At 50.0% G+C, this 11302-nt stretch overlaps 1 protein-coding gene across 1 annotated transcript in view; it reads right to left on the reverse strand.

The window, feature by feature from the left end:
• The window catches only part of LOC104999508 (aryl hydrocarbon receptor repressor-like), a 23413-nt gene continuing 12111 nt past the window's right edge, over positions 1–11302 (reverse strand). Inside the window, exon 2 of the mRNA XM_010855050.1 lies at positions 1–820. Within this exon, the coding sequence (XP_010853352.1) occupies positions 686–820 (135 nt within the window). The 3' untranslated portion in view covers positions 1–685. The remainder of the gene's footprint in view (positions 821–11302) is intronic.

Consider the following 11302-nt stretch of genomic DNA (forward strand, 5'->3'; position numbering starts at 1 on the left):
CCTGGGGCTTCTCACTGAGCCGCCTCCTTGGACCTAGGGTTGGATGGACTCCATCCTGCTCTGCCCTGAGGTTCCTGCTCTGCCCTGAGGTCTGGAATCGTCCAGGCTGTGCTGACCTGGGGCAACATTCTGGGCGAGCTATCCGCACACCAGCAAGAGTGATTCTGGAGCACACTGCATCCTGACTGTATGTCGCATCCGGGGTTTGAGACACTGAAGTGCAGCTCAGGACACGTCCCTGCCCTGGCCCTGACCAGCCTCTCGCAGCGAGGAACGCAGAGGTAGGGCTGCAGGCGCAGAAGTCCCTGCTTTGAGACCAGGAACACCCAAGACACCATCATGCCTCTCGCCGTGACCCTGAGCCTCAGACAAAGCCAGGTGTGCAAAATCTCATCTGACAAAAGGTCGGTGATTTAAAAAAAGAAAAAGTTTGATTTTAGAGACATTTTAAACCTTGAAGTTTAAAAGTTCAAGGTCCTGGGTGGCTCAGACAATAAAGAATCCGCCTGCAATGCAGGAGACCCGGGTTTGATCCCTGGGTTGGGAAGGAAAGGCAATCCACTCCAGTATTCTTGCCTGGAGAATTCCCCGGACAGAGGAGTCTGATGGGCTACAGTCCACGGGGTTGCAGAGTCAGACATGACTGAGCAACTAAGCACACACACGCCTTGAAGACAGCGCGCCTTCAAGGCAGCGGGACTGAACCCAGCAGACGGGGCGCTGTGCTTACCTGGTGGAAGCCCAGGTAGTCCACGATCGTGGCCGACGCGTAGAAGATCATCCCTTCCGCGCTCACCACCAGAGCGAAGCCGTGGAGGGACTAGAACAAAAAGAACGCCGACGTCACTCGCATGACATCACTCGCAGTAAAAACATCAGGCACTGTTTCTGGTTGGCTTTTCAACCATTTCCTCCCTGTTTTGTGGTCTGAATTCATAACCTCCAGAAAGGCCCGCGTTTAGTTTTTTATGACTATTCGCAAAGTGTCCTGAGCCAGCAGGTGACATGAGAAACTTGGTCACCATTTATAAGGCTCATGACTTGGGTTCTTTTTCTAATGATTATCAAACGATGTTTTATAAAATACAAACATCACCATGGTGAGATGAGACACATGGATACCTGGAACACAACAGGAACGTTTGCGCCACGAGGTGGGTTTTCCCGTCCTCTTCTATACCACGTTCTGGTTTGTCTAGGAATTTTTATCATGAAAAATGTTGAGCTCCAAAAAGGGCTATTTCTGTATCTACTGAAATCATCACATAGATTTTCTTTAGTCTATTAATGTTACACTACCAGATCTTCTGATGGTGCATCATTCTTGCCTATGGAGGGCAAATCTTATCTGGTCATCATTTCTAATATGTTCTTGGAACTGACGCATTTCACTTGGGAAATATTCATCTATATTCAAGGAAATCCACCTATAAGCTTCTCTCTTTATTTTGGTGTTCAAGCGTACCTAAATCATCAAACATCCTTTCCCTCTTTTTTCATTTTCTATACCCACTTATTTATGATGAGAAAATGTATTCCTAGAACATCTGGTTCACCTCACCTCTAAGATCCTCCAGTCTGGGTGCATTTTGGGGAGATGGTGAGTGAAAAGGGGGTGAATTCCAGTATCATTATTCACAATATCTTAATGATTGTTAAATCTGTTATGTCTGTAACTATTGTGGCATGCACTGTTTGGGCTCATTTAACGTTTCCCTTTTTTTGAAAAGCAGGCCCTCCAGCCCCTCCTGCACAGGCTTCCCAGAGCCAAGGCTAGTGAGGGTGCGTGAGGGACCACAGGCACGTAAGCATGTGATCAGTGCCCACCCTGTCAGCCAGCTGTCTGCCTGCCCGTCTGTCTGGCGTCCTCCTCGTCCTGACAAGGCAGACAGCAGCCCAGGCGGTGTGGGTCCTGGCGAGTGCAGGCGCCACGTGTGGAGTGGCTCACTATGCTGTGTGCCACCCCCTGCAGGCGGGCGCGAGCAGTCTGACTCTCCGGGGCCAGGGCAGAGCCGGAGGTTAGGGAGGATTAGGCAGCTGGACGGTGGCGCTCACAATACCTCAGCTGGAATCTTTAACATGCAGACATTTAGAGACTTTGCATTAACTTCCATGAAGCTTGCAGCTATCAGCAATACATTATAATATTCATTTCTCTTAATTCTTGACCATGCTGGGTACTTCTTTCTTTTTTCTAATCTTTGCCAATTTTATGTGATAAATTATTTTACCATCATTATAATTTTCATTCTTTGACTATTAATTAGATCGAAAAACATTTCACACATTCATTGGTAACTTGTATTTCTTTTTTGGTAAAATACCTGTGCATGTTATGTGCTGATTTTTCTATTAGGATTTATAAATATCAATTTCTAGGAGCTTTCAAATTACTGGTATTGAAGATTTCTAGGGAGCCCAGGATAATGTTGTTGTTCAGTCTCTAAGTCATATATCTTTGTGACTCCATGGACTATAGCTCTTATGTCCTCCACTATCTGCTGGAGCTTGCTCAAATTATGTCCATTGAGTCAGTGATGCCATCCAACCACCTCATCCTCTGTCGTCCCCTTCTCCACTTGCCCTCCGTCTTTCCCAGCATCAGGGTCTTCTCCAATGAGTTGGCTCTTCCCATCAGGTAGCCAAAGTATTGGAGCTTCAGCATCAGTCCTTCCAAAGAATATTCAGGACTGATTTCCTTTAGAATGGACTTTAGTTTGATTTCCTTGTAGTCGAAGGGACTTTCGAGAGTCTTCTCCAGCACTATAATTTGAAAGCATCAATTCTTTGGTGCTCAGCCTTCTTTATGGTCCAACTTTTACATCTGTACATGACTACCACTAGCAAAACCATAGCTTTAATTATACAGACCCTTCTCGGCAAAGTGACATCTCTGCTTTTTAATAGGCTGTCTAGGTTTGCCATAGCTTTTCTTCCAAGGAGCAAGTGTCTTTTAATTTCATGGCTGCAATCAAGGTCCACTTGGAGCCTATGAAAAGAGAATCGGTCACTGCTTCCACTGTTCACCTTTTATTTGCCATGAAGTGATAGGATAATGGCAGCCACCTAAATCCAAAGCCTCACACTTCTAAAAACTGATGGAGAACCACAAGGACAGGTAAAACTACAGAACTCTGCACCCCGTCATGATGAGGACACACAGAGGTGATGAACTGCAAGTTACATATAATCAGAAAAGGCACCGTAAAGTCCCAGTAAGCTTATGATGACTGCTTCAAAAGAACAAAGTGTGTAATTCCTCCTCAAGAAACTAGAGACAATTAAACACAATGTAAGGAGGAGGATAAAGCACAAGCTGGAATTAAGATTCCAGTATCAACATCAATAACCTCAGATACGCAGATGACACCACCCTTTTGGCAGAAAGCGAAGAGAAACTAAACAGCCTCTTGATGAAAGTGAAAGAGGAAAGTGAAAAAGCTGGCTTAAAGCTCAACATTCAAAAAATTAAGATCATGGCATCTGGTTTCATCACTTCAAGGCGAATATGGGGAAAAAATGGAAACAATGACAAACTTTATTTTCTTGGACTCCAAAATCACTGCGGATGGTGACTGCAGCCGTGAAATTCAAAGACGCTTGCTCCTTGCAAGAAAAGCTATGACCAACCTAGACAGCATATTAAAAAGCAGAGACATCGCTCTGCTGACAAAGGTCCATATAGTCAAGGCTATGGTTTTTCCAGTAGCCATGTATGGATGTGAGAGTTTGACCATAAAGAAGGCTGAGCACTGAAAAATTGATGCTTTCGAACTGTGGTGCTAGGGAAGACTCTTGAGAGTCCCTTGGACTGCAAGGGATTGAACAAGTCAATCCTAAAGGAAATCAGTCCTGAATATTCATTGGAAGGAAGTTCCAATACTTTGACCACCTAATGCAAAGAGCCAACTCATTGGAAAAGACCCTGATGCTGGGAAAGATAGAAGGAAGAGGAAAAGGAGACGACAGAGGATGAGATGGTTGGATGGCATCACCGACTCAATGGACATGAGTTTGAACAAACTCTGGGAGATGGTATGGACAGGGAAGCCTGGTGTGCTCCAGTCCATGGGGTTGCAAAGAGTTGGACACAACTGAGAGACTGAACAAGAAGAAGAAGAAGGAGAGAAAAATCAAAAATAAGAGAAGAAACGATGAAAACTCTTCAAATAGTTAAATAATAAAGATTGTTACAAAGTGGAAAATTGCTTCTTTAAAAAGATTAATAAAATTGATAAGCTCCTAGATGATTTATCAAGAAAAATACTACTGACACAAGGAGTTTTAAAGAATACATCATTACATCCCCTACAGATGCTAAAAATACAGTGAGGAAGTATTAAAAATGATACTCAAGAAATTAAATAATTTACCAGAATTAACCCGTTAGAGATGGAAACCTTGAAGCACAATTTCTGTAGAAGAAACGAAGTTATCAAGGCACTAACCCAGGATAACGTGCCTGACCCAGGTGCTTTAAAAATTTTTAAAAATAAGATAATAACAATGCCCCTAAAATTGTCTCAGAAATAGAAAGTGAAGAAAAGTCTCCAATTCTTAAGAACTATAACATGGACAGTTAATTATGATAAGAAAACTCAATAAAAATAAAATTACAGACTTTGACTATTGATGCCAAATATGCTAAATAAAATATTAGCAAACAGATTTCAGTTTCACTTTATGAAAACAATACATTGTGACCAAGATAATTTACTCCATGAGTGCACGCTTGGCTCAGTATCGAGAAAGTCATCAATGTAATACACCAAGCTTATCAGTCCCTGGGTCAGGAAGATCCTCTGGAGAAACACGCTTGGCTCAGTATCAGGAAAGTCATCAATACAATACACCAAGCTTATCGGTCCCTGGGTCAGGAAGATCCTCTGGAGAAGGGCATACCCTTCTCCCACTCCAGTATTCTAGCCTGAAACATCCTATGGGCAGATAAGCCTGGATGGCTACAGTCCATCTGACTCCAAAGGCAGACATGACTGAGCAACTAACCAGACAAGCAAGTTTATAGATTTAAGGAGAAAAATCTATAACTTTTGCCATCTTCATAGATGGCAAAAAAGCTTTCAACAAAATGCAACACTAATTTCTGATTAAAAAACACTCAAGAAAATAGGAATTATGAATACCTTGTAACATGATACTGCGTGTGGACGTGTGTGTGTGTCCACGTTATTCCTAAGGTAGCAACTTAATTAATGAGGAAAATGCTGGAAAACCCTGGCTTGCCTGGCTTCCTGATCTTCCAGGAGGATCAGGAAGCCAGGCAAGGATGCCCTGACATCCCTCTCCAGGGGTGTGTGAACTACAGTGCCCCTCCAGTCCACCGTACACTGTGGCCAAACCTGCTCATTTACATATGTGCACTACAAGAGCAAAGCTAAATAGTTCCGAGAGAGACAACATGGCCCGTGGAGGCTGAAACACCACCTGCCACTTACAGAAAAGGTTTGCTGAGGCCTGTCCTATAGTTTCTGGGGTGTTAACTGTTGCAACTAGAAGGGAGCTCAATGGGAGGTTTAACACTGAGAAGGTAAAAGGATTACTACCTGCAGAGGACTCCTTCGTTTATTTGGAAAACCCTAGAGAATCAATGATAAAGTGACCCAAGTGAAAGAATTTAGTAAACAGGAAGGATATAAAATTAAATACATAGTCAATAGCCTTTCAGTTCAGTTCAGTCCCTCAGGCGTGTCCGACTCTTTGTGACCCCATGAATCGCAGCACGCCAGGCCTCCCTGTCCATCACCAACTCCCGGAGTTCACCCAGACTCATGTCCATCGAGTCGGTGATGCCATCCAGCCATCTCATCCTCTGTCGTCCCCTTTTCCTCCTGCCCCCAATCCCTCCCAGCATCACAGTCTTTTCCAATGACTTAACTCTTCGCGTGAGGTGGCCAAAGTACTGGAGTTTCAGCTTTAGCATCATTCCTTCCAAAGAAATCTCAGGACTGATCTCCTTTAGGATGGACTGGTTGGATCTCCTTGAAGTCCAAGGAACTCTCAAGAGTCTTCTCCAACACCACAGTTCAAAAGCATCAATTCTTCGGTGCTCAGCCTTCTTCACAGTCCAACTCTCACATCCATACATGACCACAGGAAAAACCATAGCCTTGACTAGACGGACCTTTGTTGGCAAAGTAATGTCTGTGCTTTTCAATATGCTATCTAGGTTGGTCATAACTTTTCTTACATACTAGAATAATGACCATATTAGAGGACAGTCTGATGGATAAAGTCCTCTTTAGAAGACCTAACACTTGCAAACTCAATCAGAAAAACGCAAAATTTATGTAAAGAAAACGTTAAAACATCTCAAGAGACACCAAATTATATGTGAACAATAGAAAGACATCCTTTGGTCTTGGACAGGGTGACTCACCATCATAAAGATGAATTTATCAATGGAGTGCAACGTCCCGCCCAAAAGGAAATTGTGTGTTCTGCCCAACCTGACATCACACAAGATTCCCAAGGAAACCCCCAGAAAGGGACACAGCCTCACAGCTGCACACGGGACCTTGCTCTGCTGTGAAGCCACACCTTAGCTGCTAGAGTGTAACTCAGAGAAGAAACATCACAGCACTCAGGCAAACATACAGTAAACACTCAACAAAAGATCTTATTCAAGAGGGAAGCACTAACCGGCTCCCTAGTGGTTCAGTGGATAAGAGTCTGCCTGCCAATGCAGGTGACACGGGCTCGACCCTTGGTCTGGGGAGATCCCACAGGCCAAGGGGCAAAGTCCACGAGCCCCAGCTACTGAGCCGGAGCACCTACAGCCCATGCTCTGCAACAAGAGAAGCCAGCACAGCGAGAAACCCAGGCGCCACAACCAGAGAAACCCACATGCAGCACTGAAGACCCAGCACAGCCAAATAAATGAATAAATAAACAAAAATGTTTTTAGAAAAAGAGGGAATCACTAAGATGTTAAAGCAGCCTAAGACATATCAGAGATGCCAGGGGCTCACAGCTGAGATCAGATTGCTGCCTCAGATGCAGACGTCACATTCCCCCGGAGAATCCTCGCGCAGCCTGTGCCCACATGACTTGAAAAGCCACAGCCCACGTGAGCTGTGACACCCAGCGGCTCGCCTTGGTGCACAGTTCTGGGTGAGTTTCTGACACACAGGTGCAAACATCAGGGTGGTGATCTGCAGTCAGATTTAGACTTTGCGCTGAGTCTCCTGCATGAGCAACCCAAGCTCACACAGCCCCCCGAGGCACCCCTGCCCCCAGCAGTCTGCCGCCAGCGACCACATCTCACCAAAAGCCTGTTATCAAAATACCAGCCACAACCCCCGGACTCCAGTGAAGTGACAGTCAACCCTGTGCACTCTGTGTCCACCGGAACGTCCGCGTTCCCAGATGGCAGCATTTGTCACGAGTTCCTGTGCAGTTCCAGGGAAGTGCCTGTTCCCACTGCCCACACACCTTTGGGCAGCGGGGGGGAAGGTCCAGTGTTTGCCTGCACTCATCCTGGTGGGGGGTCACAAGTCTGTGACCATGTCCGAATCTCCCCCACGTGCCTCTGCTAGGAGGCCCCAGATTTCTTGGTGGGGGTGGGGAGACCCGTGAAACATCTGGGCTGTTACAGGGTGTAACAGAGGCCAGGTTTTCCTGTGTGCTGACCGGCAGGGTGTGGGTAGATCTCCAGGACAGGAGGCTGGGCACGGAGAGCCCCGTCTGTGAGTGGTCCCCAGGCAGACTGAACGCACCCCCGCTGGGCGGTGACAAGTCCGGACGGTGCCCCTCGTGGTTTCTGCACCACTTCAGACATACTTCGCCTAAAAACACAAAACCTGCGTGTCCATGTTCACAGCCTGGAGGACTTTTGGAAGCACTATCAGCCTCAGAATCTATGATGAGCTGGACCACTGAGGCTTGGACGCCCATGTCCCTCAGACACCAACACGTACAAGAACCGCACTTCGAAATACCAGCTCTTCTCATATTGTGGTAAAACGTATACAGCAGAAAGCTCACCATTTTAGCCACACTCACGCGCGCAGTTCATCCCCACAAGCCCTGTGGTTGTACAGCCGCCAGCGGCATCATCTCCAGAGCCTTCTCATCTTCCCAGGCTGACAATCCGGCCCTCCCCAGTCCCGGCTGCCACCATCTGCTTCCTGTCTCCAGGAGCCTGACTCCTCCAGGGGCCTCCTGAGTGGACTCACAGGACTGGCCCTTCCGGGCCGGGCTCGAGCTCTCAGCACGATATCCTCAAGCTCATCCGTGCAGAGCCTGTGTCAGAATTCCCTTCCTCTTCAAGACTGACTAGTACTCCACTGCACCCACAGGCTGCACTGCATATCCCCTGCCGCTCAATGGGCATCTGGGCTGCTCTCAGCTCCTGGTAGGGGCTCCCGGATTCACGCGCGTCTGGATGGAAGATGCTGCGTGGATGGATGATGCCTAAGGCAAGGAGGAAAGGCCACCGCCTTCCCTTGCTGCAGCGCTGCTGGGCACCTGCTGGGCGCCTGCGTGGTGGGACCTGCTGCCCCCAGAGCTGGGCATCCCCCAGGACGAGGGCGGTGCTGGTGCTCACACCGCTGCCCGTGGCCCTCCTGCAATGGCTTCCAGATCCTGCCCTGCAAACCTGGCCTCCTGTGACCCAGGGACTCGGCAGAACACCCGCTCAGGGTGCCTGCCTCCTTCCCCACCCTGCCCCGCAGCCGGCAGGTTCTGGTGGCCGAGGCCCTGGGGGCTGGTGCAGCCTGCTGCCTCTGCCACTGTGACCAAGCCCTCTGGCCAGGAAAGCCGGAGCGGGCAGCCATGGGCCTCGCGCCTGACCCAGAGCTGGCAGGAACCTCTCAGGAAAGGCCTGCAGGCTGCCCATCTAAGTCCCACCCCAGTAATCTGGGCAGAAGCAGGGTGGCCATGCTAAGGCCACCGCAGGCTTTGGTGGCCTTGTGGTGTGGCTCCATTACTGTGGCAACGAGGTTACTGTCCCTCCTTCTTATAGACTCACTGACCAGTGGCCACGTGGCCCAGACGCCACGCGGGGCTGGGCGGTGGTGGCCCGAGAGCCTTGTCCCCCTGCCCCGGGCAAGCTGCAGGCGTGGGGACCCCCACTCGCCCCCAGCGGTGGGAGTGGGCGAAGTGGGCGCCACCAGCTGTCCACACAGAATTTCCCATCTCAGAGGCAGCCCAGACTCACAATGTCCCACTAATAAGAGTCCAAAGACCAAAGAGATGCTCATGGTCTGAGTGCATCAAATGCCGTCTCCAAAAAGATTTTACGAGATTAGTCACAGCCGAAAACAACCTTAATTTTAACTCACCAGGCAGAAATTTTAAAAAGAAAAACGACCGTAAACGCTGTTTGCCGAGTCATATGGATTCAATATCAGATCGACATTCTGGCCTGGAAGCCTCACGCCAAATACTGCTGCACATGTGGGACCGGCCGGAGCAAATATGCATCGCAAACGTTTGTTTGTTTTCTCTCTCTCTTTTAATCCTGCAAGACTTTTGTGTTTTTTTTTTTTAAATATGGTACATGGAAAATGAGATCACTTCTCCAAGCGGAGAAAAGAATTTGGCCCCAAGCTGAAGGCTGCGCTTTTTTAAGAGCAGAAACAACCGCGTCCGCGCTCAATGACAGCCAGTCACGGGGGCTGCACCTGCCTCTGGCAGGGCCGGCCCGCGCCCCGCCCCGACGCCGCCGGCGGCCCCGGGAAGGGGTCGGCGCAAACGGCTGAGCAAGCGGGACTTCCTCTGGGCAGCCCTTGAACATCCTGGTGTCTTCCAACACAGGCAGAAAAAATAGCCGGCGAGCACTTCAAAGATTGCTCGTCAAGGTCACGGCAGAGGAAAAAGAAGAGGGAAAAGGAACAGTTCCAGCAGCCCCTCTCCTCGCCCCTCCTTGGAATGAAGGGAAGTTGGGAGCTGGGCCCTCCCCTGAGAGCTGTCGCCACGGCAACGGAGCAACACCACAGGCCGGGCCATAGGCCGCCAGTCACGCGAGCGGGGCACCGGCCGCTGGGCCTGCTGGAGCCAGATCACTCGCTGGGCCTCGCCGCGGGGCCCGTGTGCGTGCGAGGCGCTTCTGCTGGGGATGGCTCGCCGGCTGTTTATAGATCCCACAAACAGTAAACTTGGCCTTGGGCTCCAGCCTCGGAAAGCGACAGCGCTTGCAAACAGTTCTTGAAAGAGGCAGTGGGCTGCCAGGGCAGAGCCACGAGAGTGGAGGCAGGTGCGGACCCCCGGGCCCTGGGAGCTGGCCCCGTGCTAGCCCGGCCCTGCTCCGCCAGCCACGGCCCCAGGGTCGTCCTCTCCAGGTGAGCAGCTGGACAGTGCAGGTGTCTGGACGGTGAGGCTGGCTCTGGGCCCTCCTGCGGCTGGTGGGAGGGGAGCCCAGAACCAGACACAGAATGTAGCCACTGCAGACGTTGCTCTCCTTCCCTGGGTGGACGTGACCAGTTCAAAAACACCTCAACCAAGAGCTGCTTTTTCAACAGCTGTGTGACCTTGGACAAACTACTTAACCTCTCTGGGCCTCAGGTTCCTCTTCTGAAAAACATGGATGACAGCAGGGACCGTCTCTGAGCTCAAATAAGCACCCACACGGAGTAAGGGCAGAATCAATATCGGTCCTGTTAATTTGAACCTGGGGCTTTGTGCTGGAACCAGTGATTTACCAAAAGTGTTGGCAGTGTTTTCTAAAGAGAAAACAAAGCCTTTTTGAAGATTGGGACGACTCTGAATGTAAACTTGGTTTAGCTCCTGAGAAGCAGTTATGGGCAATCGATAAACAGGTGCTCCTGATGACCCTGAAGGAGCGGCAGTACTCCGTCTGAGAGGCAGGTCCATCCTGCCGGGCTCCTGGGGTGGGAGGGGTTGCCCCCACTCACCCCCCCAAATCTCCAACCGGGAGCCACCAGCCTCAGCCTCATAGCCGAGGGTCACTCCAGACCTGTGGACACGTTCTAGACCATTCCTCTGCCCCTGGGGAGCCCAAGGGGGCCTGCAGGAGGGAGGGGTGCCACTGGGAGCCGGAGAGAGCCCCTGTGGAAGAGCCATCACACAGGAAAGCCCAGCCAGGCTGGCCCGACGGCAACAAAGTGTGCTGCCAGCGCAGCCCTCAGGAAGGAGCTGGTGTGAGCCCTCAGCCTGCACGCAGAACACACCGGGGCTGAGCTGGGCTCCATGGGGGAGGACTGGGCTCCACGTGGAACAAACTGGGGGTAAACTCAGGCTCCACGGTGGGGGAACCCGGGCTCCACGGTGGGGGAACCCGAGCTCCACAGTGGGGGAATCCGGGCTCCACATGGAACAAACC

This window comes from Bison bison, unplaced genomic scaffold (assembly GCF_000754665.1).
Source record: "Bison bison bison isolate TAMUID 2011002044 unplaced genomic scaffold, Bison_UMD1.0 scf7180017853716, whole genome shotgun sequence".
In the NCBI taxonomy this organism is placed as follows: domain Eukaryota; kingdom Metazoa; phylum Chordata; class Mammalia; order Artiodactyla; family Bovidae; genus Bison; species Bison bison.